The 26,930-nt window shown below is 46.1% G+C and overlaps 1 protein-coding gene across 9 annotated transcripts in view; it reads right to left on the bottom strand.

The window, feature by feature from the left end:
* Positions 1 to 26,930, bottom strand: part of LOC147712725 (complement decay-accelerating factor-like) — a 795,131-nt gene that overhangs the window by 349,635 nt on the left and 418,566 nt on the right. For all 9 annotated transcript variants that reach the window (XM_086923379.1, XM_086923375.1, XM_086923380.1 and 6 more), the window contains exon 8: positions 19,043 to 19,222. In XM_086923379.1, the coding sequence (XP_086779505.1) occupies positions 19,043 to 19,222 (180 nt within the window). The remainder of the gene's footprint in view (positions 1 to 19,042; positions 19,223 to 26,930) is intronic.

Consider the following 26,930-nt stretch of genomic DNA (forward strand, 5'->3'; position numbering starts at 1 on the left):
GAGCTTTGACCAAGTACCCTTTCCGGTTGGCAGTCAGTGGCTGATGGCCATTGTCCTTCAACTTGCCATGCGCTTTATAGGTACTTCTTTAAATTTCATCCCGCACTCCATAGGAGTGCGTATGTTTCTGTCTTTTCACTGCCCATTGTTTGTGCTCCCTATCATCTCCCACCGTCAGGCAAAACTGATCAGTATCAAGCTCGGGAGAGGGGTCAGCCAACGGATACTCAAGCACCAGAGGTGTATGATGACGATTGCGTGGTGTGAATTTTATACATTGAGGAAGGTGTGCTATTGGAGCAAGTGCCCAGAGAACTTCGTTAGTGGAAGGAGCCAAATATAAAACATGGTGGCCACCAGAAGATGTACTGTGATAGAGCCATCAGCAGAACCATAGGACTCGGGTGACCAGGAACTGCTGGACCGGACCCCGTGGGCACATGTTCATACCTTTTTAGCTGGTCAGATGGAGGGGCGACTTTATGATGGTAACTAGCATTTGGGCGGGTAACTCTGGCTAGCTCTTTATATGAAGAGGATTTGCTTCTGAAAGTTTACTAATCATCACACACATGGTCTGCCTAAAATGGGTTAATTTGCGGGGTTGTGAATCAGACTGCGCCTACTGGTAAACTGTCGGATTCCCAAGGTTCCAAACGGTCATACAATGTGTGGAAACGTTTACAGCCAGATCGGACTTCGTAGGCAACCACAAATATTTTGCTTTGAAATTGAGCCCACATTAAAAAAAAATTTTTTAATCGAAAGTGCATGTCTTGCATTGCAGTTGTTTTGGTTGTTTAAGACTCTCATGACCTAGGATCTCTTTGCAGCTATGTGTTAAATTATAATTGAAGAGTGCCACTTATAAATGGACTGTCAATCGCAGAGAATGCACAGCCTACACATCCCCTCCCCTGACCATCCCCAATGATAGTAGACAGAATACTTCAGACTCGCTTATTGTCATTGGCATTCCATCATTCCGATATCCTGCTGGTAAGTTACAGATCTCAGAAGTTTCCATTTGCCTAAGTAGTTGTGAATCTGCACCTTTATGAACTGCTGATTTTTATAACTCAAGACTATGTAATAGTTTTCTGAGCACTGTTTGTTGCAGCCAGTTAAAATCTGACTACCACTTTCGGCAAGTTTTTTGTTAGGTTAACCCAAACAGTGATAGTGCTGTGCTTGCAAAGTCTCTTAGACCAGCCCATTACTTACCATTCGTAGGCTTTGCAGGCCACTCGTTTTCTTGCTTCTCACTAGTCAGCAACAGCGGACGTCATCAGGTTGCACTTCCTCGCTTTCCTTGGGTTCGGCTGGAGCTTGGACTTAGCACTCTTTCCGGTTGACGAAAAGGGTGTCCTTCCACAGGCTGCAAGCTTCTGAGGTACTTTTTTAAAAATGTTTGTTTATTATATTCCTCCTGCTGTTTGTTCTTTTAAAAAAACATTTTTTGGCAATTTTAGATCAAATTTGACTCGAAGTTTTTGGATAGCTTTACTAGCGCACCAGTTGCATTACAGATGGACATATTCACAGGCACGGAGAGATTAAGTCATTTGCCCAGAATCACAGGATGTTTAGCCTCCCACTGACACTCCGACCCAGTTCCCCAGCTCCAAGGTCGGCCGATCTAGCCCAAACGCCACATCCTCTCCCCTCTCTGTAACTGCTATGTATTGATAGACATCGAGATCAGCATATAAGATGGCTGGCACTCTACTGGAACGCACAATTAAAACGCATTGCCATTATGCGTTCCAAAGCAGAGCCGGACATCTTGTAAGTTGCTCTGCTTCTATGTGGAGCTGGTGTCCATTTTAGCCGTCGCTCAAAATAGACAGCCTTGTTATGTCGTCCTCTAGCCTTCCGTAGTGGGGCGAGTGTGTCAACGCAGTTGAAGATCCATCAGTGGCGGTTGCTTGCTGTGGTGTTGGCGTCTGTCGTGGTTGGGGTGGAGTGCTGGTGAGGGTGGAAGTGAGGTGTTCGTCCGTGACGTGTGCGCAGCGGGTTTTCTAAAGGAGAAACAGTTGCAGTGGTGGTCAATCCAGAGCAGTTCCGTAGTGTGGCTGAAGAAGACGCTGTTCCCTCCTACGAAGATGGTATCGAATGTGTGTCCTGAAGTGAGTGGGTGCGAAGACAAGTTGCTTCAGTCCTATGTTGGTGAGGTTCTATAGGAGGGCAGTGGTGTTGGGGTCATCGTGGATGTCCAGGGGGAAGTTTAGATCTCTAAGTAGTATGTAGTCTGTGGAGGCGAGTGCGTGGAGTGTGATGCGGTCGGCGATGTTGGTGAACAGAGCACAGGGCCAGGCGGCCGGTAGATGAGTGTTCAGCGGAGCGCCTTTTTGGGGTTGGCCAGGATCCGGAAATTGAGATGCTCCATGGTTGGCAAGGCGCCATCCGGGTAGGTGGTTGTTATGCGGAGGGAGTTTTTGTGGATGATGGCGATGCCTCCTCCTGGGTGGATGGGGTGGTTTTTCTTAGGATCTTGTATCCATCGGGGATGGCGGTCGCAATGTTGGGTGCAAAGCTGGCATTGGTCCAAGTCACTGTGAGGAAAGCAACGTCCGGAGTATTGAGGAGGTCCCAGATTTCTATGGCGTGTGGGTACAGGGAACGCACGTTGAGGAGGATGCAGTTCATTGGTTTGTGTGCACCAGCGTCCAGTGGGCTACTGCTGGGTTCCGGAAGTGGGTGAAGGTGCAGCCGCAGTGTCGTCAAGAGATCGGGCCTTGGGTGTTGCTCGGCGTTGAGAGCTGGTAGTTGTTGCTGCGTCCGGGGTTAAGAGCATGGAGGGTGCTGGGGTCATACCGCCGACGGGTCGGGGGACCCAGGTACCTGGAGTGGGTCGTGGTTGGTCCACAGACGGGTGCAGACAGGCTTGTCTTTGGCGCGCCAGCAGTGCAGCCGCACAGTGGCCGCCATTAAGTTGGGGTCGGGCGTCGGCTAGGAGCGACACACTTGGGGGAAGGAAGGGCCGCGGGGGCAGCAGCGGCGGGGAGCACAGGAAAAGGGAGAAAAACAGAAGCACACAGAGATAAAAGCTAAACAGAAAGAGCAAAAGAGGAATGGCAAAACAGAAGAGCAAAAAGGTGACAGAAAACAGAGTGGAATAGCAGAAGAGCAGAGTGCGCTTCCACTAGACCACCAGGGATGAGGCACAGGCAGGAGCCTGTGGGTGGGGGAGGGCCTCAAACACCTACCTGGAACAGAGCTCAGGCTCAAAGGCTGTCCCTCAATGGTGGAGCTGCGCGAGGTGAGAGCAGACACTGGCTAGGAAAGTCAGTGTGTAGTAATATATTTTAGTTCCTATGCACTTTTCTAAAGACAGCAGCTATGTGCTATTCACAAAGCAGTAAAAAAAGGAACACGTGGCTTACCTGTAACAATCTGTTCGAAGTCTGTAGTGCTGGAGTCACATGCTTTGCACACTCCTGCGAACATGTGCTGGTTTCAAAGCGAATCGTGATAATTCGCATGAAAGCCACAATGCACGAGCGCACAGACTCTAGAACAGATTACTCCCCACCCCAAACTCCCCCTTTCCCCACCTCCATAGGGTAATTATATGTGTAGAAACTAGTGTTGCCACCGGAGAGGTCTTCTACTGGCACCATCAGTATTTTGAGGTTCTCACCAGTACATAAATATGCAAAACCACTTAAAGCCTGTATTTTTTGCCTTTGTCTGTTCATAGTTCAACCAGCAAATATAAATAGAAAGCACTTTTTAAACTTTTTTTGATCTGCGATAATGATCCATGACTATTAGTTAAAGCTAAACAGACAGAAAAGTCATGTTAGAAATGAATACACACGTTACTATGTATAGTCCTATATAGTATCACGTCCAGGCCTTTGCAGACTCTTAAACCAACAAAAATGGCGGATATATTTCTCTTGGAATGGTGGCAACCCTAGTGAAGCTACAGATCATTTTAATGTCTGAGAAAGGATTAGCATCCAGTAAAATGTAGGTGGGAACAGTAATTAAAGTGACCTATACAACTACCTGACGTCGCATTCAGGGAACCCGATAGGGTGCATGTGACCATACAGCAATGCTCGCTTCCAAACAGATTGTTATGGGCAACAATTTCAGTTTGAAGTATGTGTTGCTGTAGATCACATGCTGTGCAAACACTGAAAAGCAGTGGCCACATCCTGAAAGTGGTGGTCGGCGAACAAAGGAAAGAAGGCTTCTGGCACAAAGTTTGATTTAGAGACTGAAAGGGCTAAGCTTCTTGGCAGGAATGAATGTCCTCACAATAATGTTTGGTGAATGTGTGAAGAGGGATGACCAACTGCCAATTTTACATAGATCTGCTAGTTGGATATTGCAGAAGAACACTATGTTGTTCCTTTTTAATGGTCATGCTATACAGTGTGCATTTCCCTTTGGCACAGCCTAACTGAACACAACTAACAATTCACCTAGCAATGCCTGGGTTTGAATAGGGATGCCATGTTGATGTTGGGCACATGCAATAAATATCTGATCTTTCTAATTGACCGAGTACTACCGACATGGTACATAATAGCACTTCCAAATCTAAATTGGATAAGGTTTACTCTGTACCAGACTGCAGCTTATAGAAAAATGAAGGTAAGTCAATAGGTTCACTGACTTAAAATGACGAGTTGACTTTTGGTATGAAATGAGCATGTATGCCTAACACGATTCTATATTTGAGTACCAGCAAGAAAGTTTCTGTTATAGAAAGTCGGAAGTTCACTCAACATTTGAGAAGGGTGATGCTGACAATCAAGACTATTTTCTAGGAAAGGAACTGCATGGAATGCAAGTAGAGCGGCTCAAAAAGTGCCTCGATTAAGCTGGTGTGGAAGATATTGAGGACCCATTAAGGCATGTAGGTAGTCTAGGAGAGATTACCCTTAATGAGAGGAATTTTAAATACAGGGTGCTGCTCGCTGTTCTGTAGGCATGCAGCAATTGCTGCTAGATGTACACATAAGGAACTCTAAATTAATCCAGCTTTTTATAGATGGAGAAGGTAGTAGACTATGTGCTGAACTCTTACTGCCAGAGGTTGTGTAGTTGGCTTTCTAGTTTCTTTCAGGATTTCCATACCTCGGGTGCCAAATAACCTGACTGAGTAACTTGGGATGAGGATGCATTAGCTTATCTCAGTCCAGACTAAGAAGGTCTGGACGCAGGGGAGATTCTGGTGTGGATGCATGTGGATCTCAAATAGAAGAGAGTATCAAGGCTGACAAGCCCATCTTGGCGAGGTGAGATGAGAGTGAGTGTCATTGGTGCCCACTGCATTTTTCACAGTACATAGGGAATCAACAGGAGGGGGGGGGGGGGGGGGGGGGGGGGAGTTGGTGTTGGGGGGCGGGAATACATATGCAAATATGCCTGAACAATTTATCTAGAGTGAATTCAGGAGTGAATATGAGTATTCACCTCGAGATTAAATGTAGGCATCTTGTGTCTGTGTGGGTGGCGAACAGGACTACTAAGGTAGTTCCTCAAAGCTGACAACATCCAGGGCCGGCTGCTCCACTTAGGCAGAGGAGTGTTGCTCCACTACCATTCAGCACTCCAAGAAAGGAAAAATAAAATGATAAAGCAAGGTTATCATTTTATTTTACTGTGCTGAGGTAGTTTTGCGGGGTGGAGCAAGGCTGGGCAGCACAGGGGGGAGGAGTGGTGGCCCTCTTTAAGTGCTAATGACTGTTTGGCCAGCTGTCTCAGGCCAGCCAAACAGTCATGCACACTTCACATGTTCTCCACCCAGGCTGCTGGAGAACATGCCCAGGGTCCCATTCCCTGTCTGAGCGCCATGTCTCTGTGCTCAGACCAATCACAACGCTGCATTGCAGCATTGTGATTGGCTTTGGGAGCCTGGGTGCTTCCTGCTGCCTGTTAGCAGAGAAGCCAGGAAGAAGACGGAGGCGGCCGGCCGGCAGGTAAGTAAGTTGTCTAATTTTTTTTACACCACTACAGATTTGTGGAAGAAGCAGCCACTGTGTATGAGAACTTAAAAACTGATTTACCATTCCTAAGCCTCTTGGGGCTGGCTGCCTAGGAGATTATCAAAGTCGCTGTCCACCCGGGTAGCTGTGCCACTAATATGCAAAGTGTATAAGAGGCAGAGCAACAAATGCCAGATTGCTTGATCCACTTTGGTTAACTGTGGAGAATGTGAGTCCCTCTGAATATAATACATTGTGAAGTGTGCATTAGAAGTTTCAACCACAATTATGTGTAATTGTGTTAGAACTGGGGGTCTCTAGTTGGCTGAGGAAGGTACCTTAGTCCAAATAGGGACCCTTGCTTCTAGTCAGGGAAAGGAGAGACACACTCTTAGATAACCTCTGCTCACCCACCGGTTGCTTGGCACGAGCAGCCAGGCTTATCTCCAAGGCAATGTGTCAAGTATTTGCAACCACACTAAGTAATACAGTGATAACACCACAAATGAACACCACACTGATTTAGGAAAATAGCAGTATCTTTATCACGAAGAAATAGGATGAGACCAAACGATAAAAATATCCAGCATATGCGTATTCGTAATATTTCAATGGGCTGTTTATTAGGCCAACAATCACTTGTAGGTACTTGCAGTATTAATGAGCAGTTCATGATGATCTAATGCAGACCTAATGCAATGCTATGCAGTTTGTAATGCAGTTCGTAACGTAGAAATAAGACAGTCCTTAATGCAAGTACTAATGCGGTTCGTAAAGCAAGTAATAATGCAGTCTGTAATGCAAGTACTAATGCGGATCGTAAAAGCAAGCAATTACGCAGTTCATAATGCAAGCACTAATGCGGATGGTAAAAGCAAGTAAAAATGCAGTTCGTAGTGCAAATACTAATGCAGATCGTAAAAGCAAGTAAAAATACAGTTCGTAGTGGAAGTACTAGTTCGTATCGTAAAAGCAATTCAGCACCGATCGCGGTGCTAAAGAAGGTCTCTATGCCACTCCTAGCTGACTCGTGGTCAGCGACTGCCAAAATATGGCCCCAATACTGTTATGAAGGAAACAAAGTGCAACCCCACTATCCGACCCCGGTACGGCCACTCCTCGGCGAGTACAGGCCGGGATACTGACTTGAGCAGAGGCTCACACTGCAAAGACGGGAAAGGCCGAGAGCGGTCTCTAGTAGCCCTAGGCGGCAACACAGGCACGCTCGCTGAGCATTACCTGGGGGGTACAGTCTCTCTCTCCTCGCGGCTTGGGCCTCACGCTGTGCGGCTTTGGGTTGGCGGCGGCTGCTCCTCGCAGTGAGGCGGGCTACCAGGCGACGGCCTTGCAGCTGATCGGCTCCCGGCGCGACTCTATTGATCTAGGGCAAAGGACCTCAGACCCACGATGGTGAAAGTTCACAGGTCTCTCCTTGGCAAAGGCAGGCTCGGGCTGGTGGTGGTGATTTCTCACGGCTCCCCCTTGGGACAACAGTTCGGGCCAATGGTGATCACGATCACAGCACTTCTCGTCACGCTGTCGATCGAAGCAGAGCGCAAGACAGCTCAGGGCAACACGGCCACGGGGCAATTCTCACGAAGGTCTCAGGCTGCAAAAAGCACACGCACACAGCGTCGCTGAGACACACTTGGAAACTTTGATGTTCCAGATCCTCTCAGCTCCTCTCGGGCCCTTGGAGACAAGTTACTTTAGGACACAGCACACCGCAAAGTCTCTTGTCCTCTCCTTAGTCAAATCAGCAAACTGCAGGCCAGCCCCAGAACACGCAGCAAGGGCTGTCCTTCTCTTCAGTCTCTTCAGCTGTTCTTCTTTGGCAGAGGTTCCTCTTGATCACAAAGTATTTTCAATAGTTTTTCAGGCTTGTGTTCATTCTTGAGTTCAGGGGTTTCAGCTCTCATATTTATACCCCTAAATACCTTTGAAGTTTTTGTGTTCAGAGGGCTCTGAGCCCGGTCCAAACCAGACCTCGGTGTCTTCCTGGCAGTGCACACCTCCTTTCTTTGATAATGAGGGGCTGGACCTGAGACACTCTGCAGGAGTTGGAGCCAATCTTTTGTGGCAGCAGCACAGCCCTCTTCACATCAAAGGGGCTACTCACCCCACCACACCAAATGCAGGCCAGCCTGCTGCTGTCTCACCTACTCCTCCCCGGTGTCAGGACACTTTCCAGACCCTGTCACATCCAAATCCAGACAGTCAATACAAAACCAGGTAGAGGCACGCAGGATGGTTAGGACAAGAAACCAGCCACTTCTAAAAGCGTGGTTTCTAAACACACAATTCAAAAACCATCTTCACAAAAAGATGTGCTATTAAATTCTGAGTTCAGGCACACAAACTCAAACTCTTCATCTTATGCCTATGGGAGGATATGCTGGAAACATGTGACATAGCTTTCCCCATTCTGTCCTATGAGCAAGATGGCCTTGCAACAGTGAAAAACTAGTTTGGAGGTATTCACTGCCAGGACAGGGTACACACCTCAGTACATGTCTTACCTTTCACATACACTGCACCCTGCCCAGGGGGAGTACCTTGGGCCTACTATAGTGGTGCCTGATGTGCATAAAAAGGGAAGGGCAAGGCCTGGCAAGTGGGTGCACTTGTCAGGACAACAAGGCAGTTAACAAACTGCACGCAGGCACTGCAGTGGCAGGCCTGAGCTCTCTTTTTAGGGCTACTTATGTGGTTGGCATAAGTAGTGCTGCAGGCCCACTAGTAGGATTTGAATTACCAGCCCAGGCAAACATAGTGCACTTTACTAGGGACTTTACTAGTAAGACAAACATACCAATTATGGACAACCAATTACCATAACACTTTATACAGTGAGTTTAGCTCTGATCAGCAGTAGTAAAGTGCCCAGAGTCCTAAAACCAACAAAACAGGTCAGAAACAATACAGGAGGAAGGCAAAAAAGTTCAGGAATGAACCTGCATAAAGGGCCAAGTCCAACAAATAGGCACTGATGAGGTGACCCTTGGCCTTGAATGTTGAAGCTAGTTATGTGTCCCTACCAAACTGTGTTGATGGTCATGTGCAGGTTTCGATTGAGAAACTATATGCCCATTACCAAGTTTTCTTTGTTCTACCACTGTGATTCATGCTCAATAATGCATTCCACCAAGACTGGGCTCTCACAGCCACATGCATCAAACGTTTGCGAATTCGCAAAAATTGCGAATCCCAAAAATAAGGCCATTGCGATCGCAATTTGAGGAGTAGAAATGCATGAACCTTAATTTAGCGAAAATCGCAAAATTTTCGCTAAATTAAGGAATCGCTAATAAATTCTGCGAAACCCATTGCGATTTCCCATTTGCGATTCGCAATTAAAGATTCGCAAATAAGGAATCGCTATTCAAATGCATTAAAAATCGCAAATTGCGATTTTGATGAAAATCGCAATTTTGCTATCACAGTTTAAGAAGGAGCACAACCAGGTGTTAAAAATGAGTGCAAATCACAAACAGCTGAACACCAACAGAAACATATATAAACACACCCACAATGAGGCCCCAGTATCCAAAATGGCTGCCCTGTACCTGATGGCGAGGAGGATGAGGCTGCAAGCGGCTCAACAGAGAGGGAGGCAAATCAATGAGCGCATCTTCAGAATACGCGTCACTCTGCTTGGTCAGGAGGAGGATGAAATTTATGACAAGTATAGGCTGAATGGGCAAATGATACTTGATCTGATCCATGAACTGGACCCTATCCTGCAACGACAGACCCATCGGACCAATGCAATCCCAACGCATGTGCAGGTATTATGTTGCCTACATCTACTGGCGTCAGGCACTTTTCAGGGAGTCATAGCAGTAGCAGGAGGTGTGTCTCAAAGTGCAATGTCACGAATATTGGCTGATTTTCTTGATGCGATGATGGTACGGATACACAACCACATTACTTTTCCTACCACAGCCCTTGAAATAGCTAGGACCAAGCAGGAGTACTATCAAATAGCTGGATTTCCCCAAGTACTGGGTTGTATTGATTGCACCCATGTGGCGATATGTCCCCCAGCAGCTCAAGAATATATGTATCGCAATAGGAAAAGTTACCATTCCCTGAATATTCAGGTGGTGTGCAATGCAAAGACCATTATAACGGACATCGTGTCTCAATTTCCTGGCAGTGCACATGATTCTTATATCTTCAGGCAAAGTGGCATTCAGACCCGTCTAGAAAGGGGAGAGTTCGGAGAGGGACATTTGCTAGGTAATTATGTGCAACACATCTTTCCATACCTTGTAGACATGTAAAACTCAAATAACCACTGACAGCCTTTCTATTCCCTCATGTAGGTGACAGCGCATACGCCTTGCGAAACTACCTGCTGACACCATACCTAAATCCAGCCACAGCCGCACAAAGGAGATACAATGCAGCACATATATCTACCAGGAACGTGATTGAGCGCACTTTTGGCCTACTCAAGAGCCGATTCAGACGCCTCCATAAGACCGGAGGTGCAATGAAATACAGTCCCGTCAAATGCTGCAAGATAGTGGCAGCATGTGCCATGCTGCACAACATAGCAACAAAGGGAGGTTTGGAAGTGGAGCTGTCTGACAGTGACTCGGAGGACGGAAACCAACAAGTACCACGCCACCCTGCCCAACAGGGCACTGGCGCAGCAGAAGGCCGCAGGCGCAGATTGGAGATTACACAGAATTACTTCTGAGGTCAGAAATGAAGACACAAACACAAGACACAAACAGATTCATTTGAATGCAAAGTATACTTTATATGAATGTATTGTGACCGGTGAACATTGGCAAACAGCCATAAGTGACTTATGTCACTGTACTCATTTGAATAGGAAGAGCAAGAGGAAAATTAAATGAAAAGTACTTGAAAGTCAGTGTTATGGTCACAATGTGTCAATGGTTACCTCACCATTTCGCTATAAATGTCAGGTTTGGAGACTAGCGTTTTTTACCCCGTACACCCAGACGTCTGTCTTGCGCAGCATCTTCTTGCTGTTCGTTGGCAGTGGATGGGGTAGCGCTGCGAGTAGTGCGTCTCACAGCATTTGCTACAGGCACTGTGCTACTGCTCATGCTTGAGGCACACTCACTGCTGTCATCCTGTGCAGTCATGTGCACTTGCCTACCAGATGCATTCATCAGGTCTACTGCATTGGTCACTTGATGCAGTGCTTGGGCAACATCTCTACTACAGTGACACATTTCCCTCTGCCAAGTCACTGATCTACGCGCCAGCTGTGTGGTGGCTGCGACCATACTATTGCTGCTGCTCCCTTGTAGTTTGAGTTGCTGCATCAGTTGGCGGTGCTGTCTTTTGCGCGCTGCATCCCCCTCCTGTAAGACCTTTGTGAGTTCCTGTACACTACTGGCCAGTAGAGCAATGTTGCCTGACATCTGTGCAATTTCCTCCTTTACTAAACGAGTGTTCTTGCTTTGCAGGCGATGTGAGCGGAGCATCTGTCCCTCCAAGCCAGCCCAGACAGGATTTGTTGCCTCCACCTGCTGTGGTCTGCGTGCCCTGCGTCTTCTCCTTTGCAATCTACACGTGCGTCTCCGGATCTGTGTTGGTGTGGGTGTTGCGATGTCTGTTTGGCGTACACGGACTGCAAGTGCAGCATTGCCATCATCATCGCTAGCCATGGGACGCAGTGTTGGGACAGGTGCCCTACGGGAATGAGGCACAAATGATTGCGTAGTTACCAGTGCTTGTGTGTCCTCCTGTTCTGAAGCGCTGCTGTGTTGCATTTCCTGTGCATCAATGTCCTGGCCCTCATTGACTTCTGCATCTGTGAGGTAAAACAGTGCAAAACGGCATGAATGTATGCTTGTGAGGGCATGTCACAGTTCTAATTTCATTAAAATGTACTTATTCTGAACATCTGCTACAGCTTTTCTTGTAATTTTGGGCATTACTGTGTGTGTGTGTCATTGTCAGTACTTAGCCAGACTACAACTCCCATGATGCACTTCAGTAATCTAATAGCAAACAGGCTTTACAGTGTGTGCTCATGCTGTGCTCTCCAGACATCCTGACTTATGTACTTGGGGCTCTTGACACATGCATTTCTCTTACCTGTTGAGGTGTGTGCAGCACCGGAGGTGTCCAGCCGCATGACTCCAACAACTGCTTCAGGCTGGATGGTAGACTCCACCAAATCATCCATGGGAGTGTTCCCTGTGTGTGGCGGTGTGCCCCCTCCTGTCTTATCTGCCGCCTTCAACCGGTCTGCAATGCTCGCCTTGGCACGACTGCGTAAGTCATACCATCTCTTTTTGAGTTCATCTGTAGAACGGTGAGTGACCCCAATGGCATTGACTTGGTTCTGAATCCGGATCCAGATTTTGCGCTTTTTCTGCTCTGGAACCTTGAGTGAGGCTTTACCAAACAGCTTGTCATTGCTGTCCACTACTCCCTCTATTAGAGTCTCCAGTTCTTTTTCAGAGAATTTCATTTTTCTCTTTCTTGTACTTTGGCTGTCCTGTGGTTCTTTCTCAGCTTCCATTTTGAACTTCTTACAGGGTGTAACACAGTCTTTCTCTCTCTCTCTCTCAATCTCCTCTGCTCCCAGAGCCAGCTCCCTCCTCCTCCCTGTGCCTCAGCAGTGAAAATGAGGCTTGAACAGCAGTGAAAATGAGGCTTGGACAGCACATTTCCTGGTTGTGATGTCATCAACATGCATCAAAGCGCGACCTCGCTATTAGCGAACTCGCTAATTGCGATATCGCAATTTGCGATATCGCAAATTGCGAGATCGCTAATTATTCGCAGATTTTTACCGATTCCTTAAAAAATCGCATTTTTTTTTATGCATTTCATTTTGCGATTCCTTATTAGCGATTCCTTAAAAATCGCTAATAAGGATTCGCTATTTCTTTTAATGATGAATGTACCTGTCAGTCGTTTGTGATCATTGTCCTGCAAAACATTCCTAGAGTAAACATGTGTAACTGTGCTTTTGGAACCAGAGCAATACATGGCACCATCATTCCAAAACGTTTTTATCATTCGCACTACCAGAAGACACGTCGTCCATTACTGGGGAAGCAGTCTCAATGCCATTAGTCTCTCCTTGATGGTGTAGGCTTCTCGATTGACAGCACTGAGTGTGGCTCCCATAAACGTTTATTGAAAACGTAAGCGTGATTTATGACATTTATTGTGAAATGCAATTGATGTAGAAGAAAGACTGTCTATTCAGTGTGAGCAAGACATTGAGATTGAATTGTCCCCTTTACCAGCCTGAAGTCTAATACGGATACACATGAATCTGGCTTTTCCACTAATGCCCTGCTACAATGGACAGACACTTGATAAAAACTTGTGGGGTGGTAGTTTCCCCTAGAAAGTAGGTCTGAACTGGTAATTCGTTCCTCTTACCAGAACCGTAGGCCATTGGTCGGTTGTAGGGGAATGTGAAAGTAGGTGTCCTTGAAGTTGAGTGTTGTCAAATAGTCACATATAGGGGCAGTTTTATAATTTTGAACTGGGTGGATACAATGTAGCGGTTTAGTATTTTTAGGTGTAGCATTGGGTGCAAGCTTTTGCCCGTTTTGGATTTTCAAAAATGGAGTGCACCCTTTCTTCCTGCCTGGTGTGTGTTAGCAAGGTCTCTGTTGCATCTTTGAGAAGTAACACATTCAGCTCTTCCAGGAAGAGTGCAAGATCTTCCTGTTGTGCTTGTGGGAGAGTTGTGGGTGATTTGGAGTAGTAATATGAAAATTCCAAGCACTAACTGTGGGAAATTTTATATGGTGCCCAATGTACTCTTTCATTCAGTAAGATAAATCCCCAGTTTTACCCCAACAAGTGCCACATAGCCTGGGGGGAATGCAAAGGAGGTCACTGTTTGTTGGCAAGAGCACCAAGACTGTGCCACATTCCTTTTTGCCACCCCGGCCCCCACCTCCAGCCACAACATTGTGTATTTGGGCCAGCTACACTCTGTGTCATTCAGGAGAAGCCACTTGGCATATGTCGGGACCTTCAATGCCATAACTCTGGACATCACTCTTGTCACTCCCTTCCAGTAGGTCTGGATAACCGGACATCAATGTAGATTGTCCTATGTCATATGTCTGGTTGTGGTGTCTGAAGACATTGATTTCTTCCTGTTGTTGTTCATGTGTGGTGTGGAGGTCAAATCCCCACTGGGTTTTGAGGTCCTTGAAACCAAAGCCAATTCATCATGTAGATTGGTTGGACCATCTCGGCGTCAAGCCTCCTCCAGAGTCGAGGAATGTTTCCAGTGCTGAGCAGTATTGACCAAATAAGGAGGTACAGAATATCAAGCTTTCTTTCACGAAGGTTACCAGACAAGACATTTCATCTTCTCATGGCCATTCTTTTTCATGGAGCGGATAGTCCTTTGAAGGCCAATGCCCTTGGAGTAGGTCCCCTGTTTGTGTGTAAAGTGTCCTTTTTTGGCTGGGGGTGTTTTGATCCAGATTACAGAGCTCAAAATCAGAGGTATTTATTTATTTAAGAGTTTTATATAGCGCTGGCCAGACCCGAAGGTATCGGAGCTCTTTACATCATGATCACTCGTAGATACATACTGGTATGTACAATGGCTCCAGACGTATCATAATAATATCGTCTAGAGCGCACAATGACACTCGCATGGTATGTTATCACAATAGTATGTACACAGCCTTGGCCTCAGAGAGAGCACAGCGACTCGTGACGGGATTGGCCTGGGGGAGGAGGATATGGGGGACATGAGGTAGAGTTCTTAATGTCAAAGTGTCTTGTGAGATGTTGTGGGACTGCTTCAATGGTTACATCGTAGCTATCCATTCAGGAGGGATCGATTGAGGAAGAGTTCTTTGAGCTGCCTTTTGAATTGTAGGTAGATGGGGTTGGTCCTGATGTGGGCTGGTATAGAGTTCCAGATTTTGGGAGCATTTCCTGCGAAGGTCGGGATGATGTTTTTTGTTTGTGAGTTCTTGGAGGGATAAGGAGTAGGGTGTTGGTACTCCTTAGGCTTCTTGTCTGACCGGCCTTCTGGAATTTGGCGGCCAGGTAGGCGGGTTTGCCTGTGTGCAGGGCTTTGTGCGTGAGGCAGGCGGTTCTGAAGTTGGCCCGCATTTCGATTGGGAGCCATTTGAGCTCTCTGAGCGCAGGGGAGATGTGCTCATATTTCTTTACTATGGTGACCATTCTGGCGGCTGCGTTCAGAGTTGATCTGAGGGGAGCTAGGTGAGATTTAGCTGATCCTGTGAGGGTTGCAATCCCGTAGTCCAGTCTACACAGCACCAGGGATTGAGTAGCTTGTTTGAGGTTGTTCTGAGGGATGAAGGTTTTTATTTTGTTGAGTAGTTTCAGGTTGAGGAAGGCGTTCTTTGTGGTCTTCTTGATGTGTTTGTTTATGTCTAATTTGGGGTCCAGGGTGAATCCTAGCGATTTTGCAGAGTCGGGTAAGGTTGTAGTTGAGCACATCGATCGCCTTTAGCCATTCTGAGATTTAGGTTTTTTCTCATCATTGGAGATTATGAGGATTTCTGTCTTGCCTTGATTGAGTTTTCTGTGATTGCCTGATAGCCAGTGTTGAACTTCTCTTAGAGTGCCGTTCAGTCTCTGAATGTCTTCAATAGAGGAGGTTTCCAGGTAGATCTGGGTATCGTCAGCATAGAGGTGGAAGGGAATGTTGGATTTTTTGAGTATGGTGGTGAGGGGTTCCATGTATATGTTGAAAAGTTGCGGGGTGAGTACTGATCCTTGGGGGACGCCCTTGCTAACTCGGAGTGGGTCCGATGAGAAGTTTTTTTATTTTTATACTTTGGGTGCGGTTCTGTAGAAAAGAGGTGAACCATTGTAGTACCATCTGTTCAGGCCCTTACTTGAAGTACCTTGATGAGTAGTTCATGGTCAACCGTATCAAAGGCTGCCGAGAGGTCCAGGAGTATGAGTAGGCAACATTGGCCAGTTTAAAAAGATTTGGGGATATCATCTATTATGTTTAGGATCGCTGCCTCTGTACTGCATCTTTTTCTGAAGCCCGATTGGTGAGGGTCTAGGAAGTTGGTGTTGTCTAGGTGTTGGATGAGTTGGAGGAGAATAAATCTTTCCAGGATTTTTGCTACGAGAGGGAGGTTGGAGACGGGTATGAAGTTGTTTAGACCATTTGAATCCGCAACCGTTTTTTACAGTAGAGGTGTGACTTGGCCGCTTTTGAGACAGTCTGGCATGAATCTAGTACTCAAGGAGCTGTTTATGATCTTGGTTCAGTGCGGGGCCACTGAGAGTTTGAGTTTTTTGGCCAGTTGGACCGGTATGGGATCCAGGACGTGTGCTGAGGGTTTGGAGGTGGAAATCATTTTGATGACCTCTGCTGCAGAGATGGGGTTGAAAGAGTTCCATAGGTTAGGGGGGTGCTTGAGAATGGATCGTTTTTCTCTGTGGGCGAATTGCTGTTAGGGGGACTCCCTTGTACGTCCAAGGAGAGTTCTATCTTGGTGACATTGTTGTTGAAAAAATTGGCAAAGTTGTCGCATAGGTCTTTGGAGGCCACAACTTGAGTCGAAGAGGGCTGGGAGGTTTGTTGTCTGATAAGATTGAAAAGTTTTCTTAGTTTATTTTTTGCATTGCCAAGGGCATTGAGAAAGGAGGATCCTTTTTCATTCATTATGTGGTTTTTGTATTTCCTTTGTACTGATTTGAGTCTCGCTTGAAAGATTGAGGACGGGTTTTTTTTTGCCAGAATCTTTCTGTCGCTCTTAGTTCTCTTCTTTGGGAGTTAATGTCTGTGTTGAACCATAGTCTGGATGGTGTGCTTCTGACTCTTTTCAGTTTCAGGGGTGCTATTTGGTCCATAATGGAAGTCATAGTAGAGTTATAGTGGGAGGTGAGTTCTGTTGTTGAGAGCTCATCAGAGTTGGTGGGGAGGAGGGAGCTTACAATAGCTTCAAGGTCTGCAAGGGCAATCTGACTTAGATTTCTTGCCCAGAGTGGGGGGTCCTTCGTGCCGGACTGGGATAGGATCCTTTGGTTCAAGTGAAACCGAATGAGAAGGTGGTCGGACCAGTCAACAGGCAGGGTGTGGTCGATGGAGACTGTGTCTACTTGAGTGATGATGGCATCTAAGATTGAGCCCCTGTTGTGGGTTTTCTGTGTGCAGTGTTGGGTTGAGGTTGTAGTTGCTTAGGAGATCGTTTAGGGCTTGATTTACGTGTTGTTTTCCTCATTCCAATGAAAATTGAAGTCACCCATTAGAGTTATGGAGTGAGCATTGAGTAATCGGTCTGAAAGAGGAGGTGTTTCCTGGTGGGTGGTATGTGAGGTGGCAGAGTAGTGATCTGTTGTCGTTCATCTTAATAGTGGCAGTAAGACATTCGAAGGAGTTAGACTTGAGGGGGTCTGTTTCTGTCACGGAAATGTTCTTATGTATGATTGCTATACCCCCTCCTCGTTTAGATTTTGTGGATGATTGTGATGCCCGGGGGCACAAGCATGTCCATGTTTGGGGGGAGAGAACTCGTTTAGCCAGGTTTCGGTGATGAACGTAATATCTATGTCATAGGTAAGGGATAGTCTCTGCCAGTTCTGTTGCATGTTTGGTAGCCGACCTACAGTTTATGAGCATGCAGTTGGTGTTGGAGACTTCATTCTTAAGATTATTTGTAAGCGGGCCCTTGGGATAATGGTGAGGAAGGCTGGGGGTCTGGGGGTAGGGGGTTGGGGTTGTGGGGGGGGGGGGTTAGTGGTCTATTTGAAATCCTGTGACAACCTGGATCTTGGAGCTAGAGGTGACAGAAGTATAAGTGTGGTACAAGGCAGCCAGATTGATCTCTTAACTTGCAGACATTGAGCTTTGGTTCTTCTCGTCTCTGTTTCATGTTCGGGAGGGGGATTGTAGGCCATCTGGGCCAGTGGGATTTGTGGGGTCTTGAGTGAATCGAGTTGGAGACTGAGGGTGACGGAAAGGAGTTTTGGATGAGTTTAAGGGGTGTGGTGAGGTTCAGTAACATTTCTGAGAGGCCCAGTATTACCGTTTCAAGCTGGCTTTTCAGCAGGGCAAGCCTCTGGGTCATCACTCTGGAGGAGTACGAGGGGGCGTTCCTGGAGGTTGATGATGTTCTTGTTTTGTTGGGTCTGTGAGTCCGGTTCAATGGGGGGGATGTGGTATGATCTTAATACTGGGTACAGGTTTTCTGGGGCCACCAGAGAACCTTGGACTCTTTGCCTGGAGCTTATGGAAATTTTAGGATGCTATCTTGTTGGGACTCCCAATTCGTCATTGACCTTGAATCCTTTGACATCTTTTTCAAACAAGCCAGAAGGGGACTCTGCAGAGTATTAGAGCTGCAAAACAGCATACAGTACCCACCTTTGGTCTCTTTGGTGTTGAACTGTCCTTTTGCAAATGCAAACTGCTGAAGTACAAACAGGTGGTTTTCCTGTGGCCCTTCGGTAGCCAGAGGTTACAAAGCCAATGGTTGAAACTTTCTATTATAAAAGGGGTAAAATTAAGACAGAGTTATTTTTTATAACCTCCCGCCCAACAAATCATATAACCTGGCCCCAAGCTCTTCGTCGCGATCTTCAATCAGTGCTGGATGGTCTGCTAGATGTCACAGTGCTCTTCCATTCTCAGTCATGTGGTCTCAATAAATTCTAGTAGAGCATTACTATAACGAGCACTCAAAAACATCTGACCCCAATGGCACACAAATACAATCTGAGGTTGGATTTGTGTCCTGATGTATTGTGGATTTCAAGGGAGTTAGGCACCTTGAAAACACTTCTTTGAGGAGAAACACCTAGTAACATTCTGTGCCCAACCCTAGATGGAAGACACTAGATAGAACACAGCAGGACACACGGAAAACGCTATGAATGGTAAGGCACAAGCATAAATAAAATAAAAATATGAAAATGTGTCAATGATCAAATGTCAACTGGAATTTGAAGGAGGGATTTACAATACAGAGGAGATGCCCAGACACAACAGACAAAGCTAATTATTAGCATTTTTTTAAAACTTTAAAACAAGATTAAGAAGTGCTATTCTCACAGTAGAACACACTATGTCAAATTTACATAAACAAGGAAACCCATATCTATGCTTTAGCAATGCTTACCTATGCATGTTGGTACTGGTGGATTCCATTCATTATCAGCACCACATTGAATAACACTGCTGCCGTTCATGGCGAAGCCATCTCTACATTTGAATGTAATAGAGTCTCTGTAGGAATGAGATGTACCAAAGCCAGCAGTCCTAATTGCATCGGGAATATCCGGGTTAGCACAGCGGACTGCTGCAAATTGAAGGAAGAGAATCAACAGTTAGATTTAAATGTTTCCCACTCGGCACATATGGGTTACAAGTAGAAATAAACATAGTCCAATAGATGGTGTTTGAATTGTGTGTGATACTCCTTAAATCGAGTTATTAAAGAATCTCTTTTACTTTGGCAATAAGATCCTCAAGAAAAAAGAACAAGGTACTTACCTTCAGTAACGAATTTTCTGGTGGACCCCCTAGCTAACTGAGGTTCATTACCTTAGAGTACTCTACAGTGCCAGACTCAACCCAGAAACGTTCTTCAGTAGTGCTCCTGCACACCACTGGGTGGCACCATGCAGCTTTGTGTTGGCTCAATACCGCACAGGAAGAGATGGAGCAGAGCTGCAAAGATGCCTAACTCCTGTGTGCTGAAGTCAGTTTCTCATTTTCCTCAGATGTGGAGAGCAAACATTTGTTGGTACCGGTGTGCTGATCTCTAACTTAGTAAGTTTTCAGATAATAAAAAGAGGCTACTAGGCATATGTGAAAGGCCTTCAAGCATGTTCCATACATGCCTCACCTTGACAATATGGCTGCTAGAATAACAAAAAAGCATTCTGTCACTGGAATGAATGCTCCTCTTTGCAATGGAGTGGTGGAATCCTTTTTGAAGAAGGAAGGTATTGTTCTATGGTTTTGGTGCCAAAGCTTGAAGCCTTGGTCTGAATCATTTTACTCATGCAGAAATCTTTATTTTGCAGTGCCTGGATCAAATTATTTTAGCTTTATATGGTGGTGTCTGTAACACTTGAAATATGATGCAAGCTGGACACTGACTGAGTGTAGCCCTGAATATATTAGATTGCAAAATATGAGACCAGGATTGAAGGTGTTCATCAGAGACGGGTTTAGTGAAGGGTACAACCTACTAAGCATTTTGAATTGGAATAATAAAGATTTTGTCACTACTCAATTCTTGTGAATTAAAGAAAATTCAAGTTTATTTGCTGATACAACTCTGTACTTTGCCTGAATTTTCCTACATTCATCTGCAAATTCTAAGGGGTGAAACTCACTGTGTTTAGCAGCCTGCCAATAAAATTAAAGATATTAGTTCCAGGTGTAGTTCTTGTCATGAAAACGCAGGTTTGGTAGAGGTAGCAATGGTATGTGTGCAAAGAAGAAGCTCTGTGAACCAGTAATGTTTGTGCTACCATGGGGCGATTATTATTATCCGATATGGCTTGTATATCTTGTATATGTCTTTGGAATAGGGAAAGAGTGGGGAAAAGCATAAGGAAAGGTATGATATGAATGTCAGCAGCCCTACATGTCAAGAAAAGATGCATACTGGTAAGTAGCATTTTACGTTCTAGGAATGTGGGCTGCTGAATTCATATCTTAGCATAGGCTGTATAGCAGTATCTCCTCTAGCGGTGGTCACCTGTACCAGCTGAAGCAGTTTGAAAGAGAGATTTTTGGGAGAGCCTGGCCTACAGCAGCTTGCTGCTTTGCTTGCACGTCTACACAGTAGTGTTTAGTGAAAGTGTGTATGGAAGACCATGTAGCTGCGCTACATAGGTCTTCTAGTGGAATATTTCCTAGGAAAGCCATAGATGCCCCTATTTTGCGCGTTGAGTGGGCTTTTGGGGGAACTGTTCGAGTGTGCTTGGCCTTTTGATAGCATATTTGAATGCACTTAACTATCCATCTGGCTATTCCTGATTTCGAAATAGGGTTACCCTAATGTTGTGAAGCAAAAGCAACAAATATTTGTTTTATTTTTCTGAAAGTTTTAGTTCTGTCAACGTAATATAATAGGGCTCTTTTTACATCTAGTGTGTGTAGAGCCCTGTCAGCCACCGATTGTGGGTTTTGGAAGAAAATTGGCAAATCTATTGACTGATTGCGATGAAATGTTGATATAACTTTTGGCATGAACTTAGGGTTAGTATGGAGCACTACCTTATTATGATGTATTTGCATGAAAGGTTCTTAAATTATTAGTGCCTCTAGCTCGCTCACTCGCCTGAGGGAGGTAATGGCCACTAAAAATGCCACTTTCCATGTTAGGAATTGTAATCCGCACGAATGGAGTGGTTCGAAAGGTGGCCCTATAAGTCTGGTAAGTACTACGTTTAAGTTCCAGACTGGCGAAGGTGGATGTCTTGGAGGGATATTTCTTTTAAGTCCATAAAAGCTTTGATAGGTGGTATTCTGAAAACGGACAGGTGTTGTCTGTTCTGGAGATATGCTGCTATAGCAAGGTGTAACCTTATGGAAGAGTATGCTACATTGCATCTTTGAAGATGTAATAAATAACATATTATGTTTTGGATGGAGGCATCTAATGGATTGATTTGGTTATTATTACAGTAAATTACAAATCTTTTCCATTTAGCTGCGTAGCATGCTCTAGTAGTTGGGCGTCTTGCTTCCTTGATAATGTTCATACAGTCTGGAGGCAAGCTAAGATATCCAAACTCTAAGACTTCAGGAGCCAGATCGCTAGGTTCATCTGATTGGTATCTGGGTGCCTGATTTCTCCATGGTTCTGCGTTAACAGCTGTGGGACTACTGAGAGTTCTAGGAGTGTTGTGTACCATGGCTGTCTTGCCCATGTGGGAGCAACTAGGATCATTGTGAGGGACTGTTGCTTTAGTTTGCGTGCCACTAATGGAATCAGTGGGGTTGGTGAAAAAGCGGACGCAAATCTGCCTGACCATTTCATCCATATCGCATTGCCCTGTGACAACGGATGTGGGAACCTGGCGGCAAAGGACTGGCATTTTGAGTTTTCTTTTGTGGCAAACAGATCTATCTCTGGATGCCCCCACTTTTTGAAGAACAGTTGGAGGACTTGAGGGTGAATCTCCCATTCGTGTATCTGTTGGCTGTGTCTGCTTAGTAGATCTGCGATCTGATTGTCTATTCCTGGGAGGTGTTCTGCCAGGAGAAATATGTTTTTTGGAATAGCCCACCTCCATATGCTCTGTGCTAGGCGAGACAGCTGCGGAGAGTGTGTCCCTCCCTGTTTCTGTATGTTGTACATGGCTGTCATGTTGTCCGTCTGGATCAACACAGCCTTGTTGTACAAGTATTTCTGGAAGGCTTTTATTGCTAGAAATACTGCTAGCAACTCTAAGTGGTTTATATGCAGTGTCTTCTGCTTGACTGTCCAGAGCCCTTGGACTGTGTATTGAAGTAGGTGGGATCCCCAACCTGTCATGATGCGTCCGCTGTTAGCACTACTTGTGGAACCGGCTCTTGGAACAGTCGCCCCTTGGAAAGGTTTTGTGGGTTCCACCACTGCAGAGAGTTGTAAGCGCAACTGTCTACCAACACTAGGTCTTTTAGTTGTCCTTGAGCTTGGTTCCACTGCTGTGCTAGACATTCCTGCAATGGACGCATTTGAAGTCGGGCATGAGGGACAATAAATATGCAGGAGGCCATCATGCCTATGAGCTGCATGAACACTCGAGCGGCAAGGAGTGTTGTGGGTAAAATCTTTGAATTAGAGACTGCATGTTGGCTATCCTGTTTGGAATCGGATATGCTTTTGCCACTGAGGTATCTATTGTTGCTCCCAGATATTGTTGTATGTGGGAGGTTTGCAGATGTGATTTTGTGTAATTTAAGGAAAAACCCAGAGTGTGCAGCAGCTGAATTGTCTGGGATGTGTGGTTTGCACACTGTGCGTATGATTTGGCTTTTATGAGCCAATTGTCCAGGTAGTGGAACACATGGATGTGTTGCCTTCTTAGGTGTGCTGCTACTACTGCTAGGCATTTTGTGAAAACCCTTGGTGCTGTAGTTACCCCGAAGGGGAGAACTCTGAATTGATAGTGCTGACCTTCTATTGTGTACCTGAGGTATTGTCTGTGAGCTGGATGTATAGGTATGTGAAAGTATGCATCCTTGAGGTCTAATGTAGGGAGGAAGTCGCCTTGTTGGAGTTACAGGAGTACTTGTTGAAGAGTGATCATATGGAAATGCTCTGAGAGTATGTATTGGTTCAGAGGTCTGAGGTCTAGTATTGGTCTGAGGGACCCGTCCTTTTTGGGAATAAGGCAGTATAGAGAATATACTCCTGTCCCTTGGTGTTGAAAAGGGACTGGCTCTATGGCTCCCTTTTCTAGCATGGATGTTACTTCTTGCTTTAACAGCGTGACATGTTCTTTGGACATAGAACGGTGTTTGGGTGGTATGTTGGGTGGAGTAGAAGTGAATTCCAGGCAATAACCATACTGGATAATTTGTCACACGCACCTGTCTGTGGTAATTGCGTTCCAGACTGGTAGGAATTGTGTTAGTCTGCCTCCGACCGGTGTTGAGTGGTCTGGAGGGAGTATGAGCAAGTCACTGTTTGGTGGCGGTGAAGGCTCTGGTGTTGTTGCCACCACGTCCTCTGCCCTTGTTATTATTGCCTCTATAATCTCCTCTGTTTGAGCCTTTATTAAAGGTGCTCTGGGTATTACCTTTGAATATAGAGGAAGTCTGTGATGTGTTGCCTCTACCTGAGCCTCGAAACGAGGAGCGACGAAAGGAACTTCTGGATTGTTGGAACTGAAGTGCGCCCATTGACTTAGCAGTATCAGTATCCTTTTTCATGTTTTCCAAGATGGTATATACTGCAGGGCCAAACAGAAAGTCTTGGTTAACTGGATGGTTGACTGCACTTCATTATTAAATCCGGAAATGCGTAGCCACGCATGCCGGCGTAGTAATAGGCGTGTGTTAATAGACCTAGCTGCTGTGTCAGCTGCGTCCAGTGCACATTTAATGGAAGCGTTTGTTATAAATTTGCCTTCCTGTATTAGGTCGTTAGCCTTAAACTTGAATGGTTCTGGGAGGTGTTGTAGTAAACCTTCCAGCAGGTCATAATGTGCTCTATCGTATCGTGCTAATAGAGCCTGTGTGTTCGCAATTCTCCAAGTGTTTGCTGCAAGGGATGCCACTCTTTTGCATGAGGATTCTAGTACCTTTGACTCTTTGTCAGGAGGGGAGCATCTCCTGTTGTCTGTGAATTAGCTCACTTTCGAGCATTTGCTACCACTAATGAGTCTAAAGGCAACTGTGATTTAATATAAGAAGGGTCTGTAGGGGCTGCCTTATACTTTTTCTCAATTCTGGGATTGAGGACACGCGCTCTGGCTGGATCTTTAAATATGTCTGGCACGTGTTTTAGTACCCCTTTTAGCATAGGAAGTGTACGTATGCTTTTTTCTGAAGTAGGAAAAGTGTCGAATAGTAAATCCTCTTCTATTGGGTCAGTTTGCATGTCTACATTGTGATATTTAGCTGCTCTATCCACTAGTTGGTTAAAGACAATGGTGTTGTCAGTAGGCGACGGCTTTGTAGGCTATGTAGAGGTCTCAGGGATGGGTTGTGGGTCGTATGTATTATAAGGATCATTTTGGTCATCCCATGTGTTATCCTGTACATCCTGATCCTCAGGGTCTACAAAGTTATCTTGAGGATCGTCCCCTATGTTTTCTGTCTCATCATAATGTGAAGGAGAGTAAGGTACATAAGGAATGTCAGGAAAGAAAGGAGGAGTGAAAGGCCTTGAGGGAGATGTTGTAAACTCTTTCTTCTTTGGAGGAACAGGGGAAGAAGTATCAGTGTCCAAAGGTGTCTTCTTCCTGTGGTAAACTGGCACCTGTGCTGTCTTAGGGTCTATATACAGTTTAGGTTGTTCTTCCTCCACTGGATCAGGGTGGAAAAGTTCTTCCTTAACTGTCCGTGGTTTTGGCGCCAACGATTTTGGCGTAGTCACTTGTTTATGAGTCTTTGGCTCGAGGGCCTTTGGCTGTGGAGCTTATTTCGGCTCGACTGCTGTTTTCGGGTCGGTGACCTTTTGTTCGACATGTTTCGTCTTTATCGTCTTTTTTGGTTCAACGACCTTCTTTGGTTCGCCGACCTTTTTCGGATCGACCGTGTTTTTCGGCTCGATAGCCTTTTTCGGATCGACCGGTGTTTTCGGTTCGATACCCCTCTTCGGGTCGACTGGTTTTTTCTGTTCGATAACCTTTTTCGGATCAACCGTTTTTTTCGTCGACTCAGCTGCCTTTTTCGGGTCACCAGGAGTATTAGTGTGACCTGTTTTTGGGAGGTCGAGGGCCTTTTTCGGGTCGACTATTCTCTTGGGATCGACAAACTTTATTGTTTCAATGGTTTTCTTCGGCTCAACAACCTTTTTCGGTTCGGCGACCTTTTTGGGAATAGTGCAGCTAATTCCCGGGGTCTCAGAAGGCTTGGCTTTAGTCTTCGGAGTCGAGCCGGAAGACGGGGTCTCTGCAGGGGTTTGATGATCTCGGCTAAGGCCTTTAGGCGATGCTTCGGCCGGAGCCTTGTCTTGAGATGGAAGCGGGGTAGGGGGCGTGGTACTCACTGTTTGCCCCGGTGTGATCTGGTCATCGGAGTCCGACTGGTCTTCTATGGTGACAATTTCGAGGTCGGAGTCCGCCGCTTCTGGGAGGTCGTGTTCGTCATCGAAAATGTTCTCCGGTTCCTGTGCCTGCCACTGCATTTCTTGTCTAGCAGCCCGTTGGTTCCGGATAGTTTTCTTCGACCGAAACTGAGCACAAGCTGGACAATCTTACTCGTCGTGCTCGGGAGAGAGGTACTTGTTGCATACTGTATGTGTATCAGTATGTGGGAACTTGGAGTGACATTGTGGGCACCTTTTAAATGGGGTCCTTTCCATCAGCAGCAGGCCCACGTGGCGTTGAAAAGGCCCAACGGCCCGCGTCGACGACCGGATCGAGATGGAAAGTGATATCGAGTATAAGTTTACCGAACGAGAACAATACCGTCGGGGTAGAAGGCCTTTTGGCCTTAGAAAGTTGAAAAGTTTTGGTTCCGAAGTTGGAGTTGAGGGATAGCATCCAAACCCAATGGTGGAAAAAAACATTCTGAAGATGCCCATGCGCACTGTAGTCTCGGGGAGGAGTCACCTATCTCGTGATATTTCGAGACTCTTCCAGGACAACAAAGTGCAAACATCCGGACCCAACACTAGGCGGCGATCTATGCTGAGATATGAATTCAGCAGCCCAAATGCCTCAAACATCATGTTGCCAGTCTAACCGGGCCTTAATGTACTGATTTGCACTGTGGGACATAGCGATCTTATACATATTGGAGACAATATTGCGTGGCGTTTGTGCTTTAACGCCTTAACGGTGTGAGTGTTCTGAAGAGTGGGCGGGGCTGAGGCGGCCCTCGGCAGCACTAGGGAGATAGTGCTGCTGTCGGCCAAAGGCCGACTGCAGCACGCAAGAGGTTAAGGCAGTAGGTTAATTCTGTGACCTCGGTGGTTCTAAGAGATCGTCGCCCAATAGGCCACACAGTGCATTCCTAGTCCTGTGAAACTGGAAGTGCTATAGCAGGGTGTAAGGGGGCTCCATCGGGCCCCAGATCCTCCCATTGTTTAACCACGCTGTTATAAAAAAGGTCACCAACCGTCTGCAGGTTCAAAGAGTTTAAGGCTCGTATCACCCCTCGGTCTCTGCAGGGGTGTAACCACCGAACCCAGTCAAGTGTCATGACTGGGGAATATAACAGGGCTCCAGCCTGAAGTTGCAGTAGAAAATGCCAGGCGTGGCGCGTAGTGTTAATAGAATCAAGTATACCTGTTCTGCTATCAGGCTCTTCAAATATTAAGGCTGGGAGTGGTAACCGTTCCGCCACCAGCATCTCGAGACAAATGGGGAGCTTCCGGGGGGCTCTGTATC

Source organism: Lissotriton vulgaris, chromosome 5 (genome assembly GCF_964263255.1).
Source record: "Lissotriton vulgaris chromosome 5, aLisVul1.2, whole genome shotgun sequence".
Classification (NCBI taxonomy): Eukaryota; Metazoa; Chordata; class Amphibia; order Caudata; family Salamandridae; genus Lissotriton; species Lissotriton vulgaris.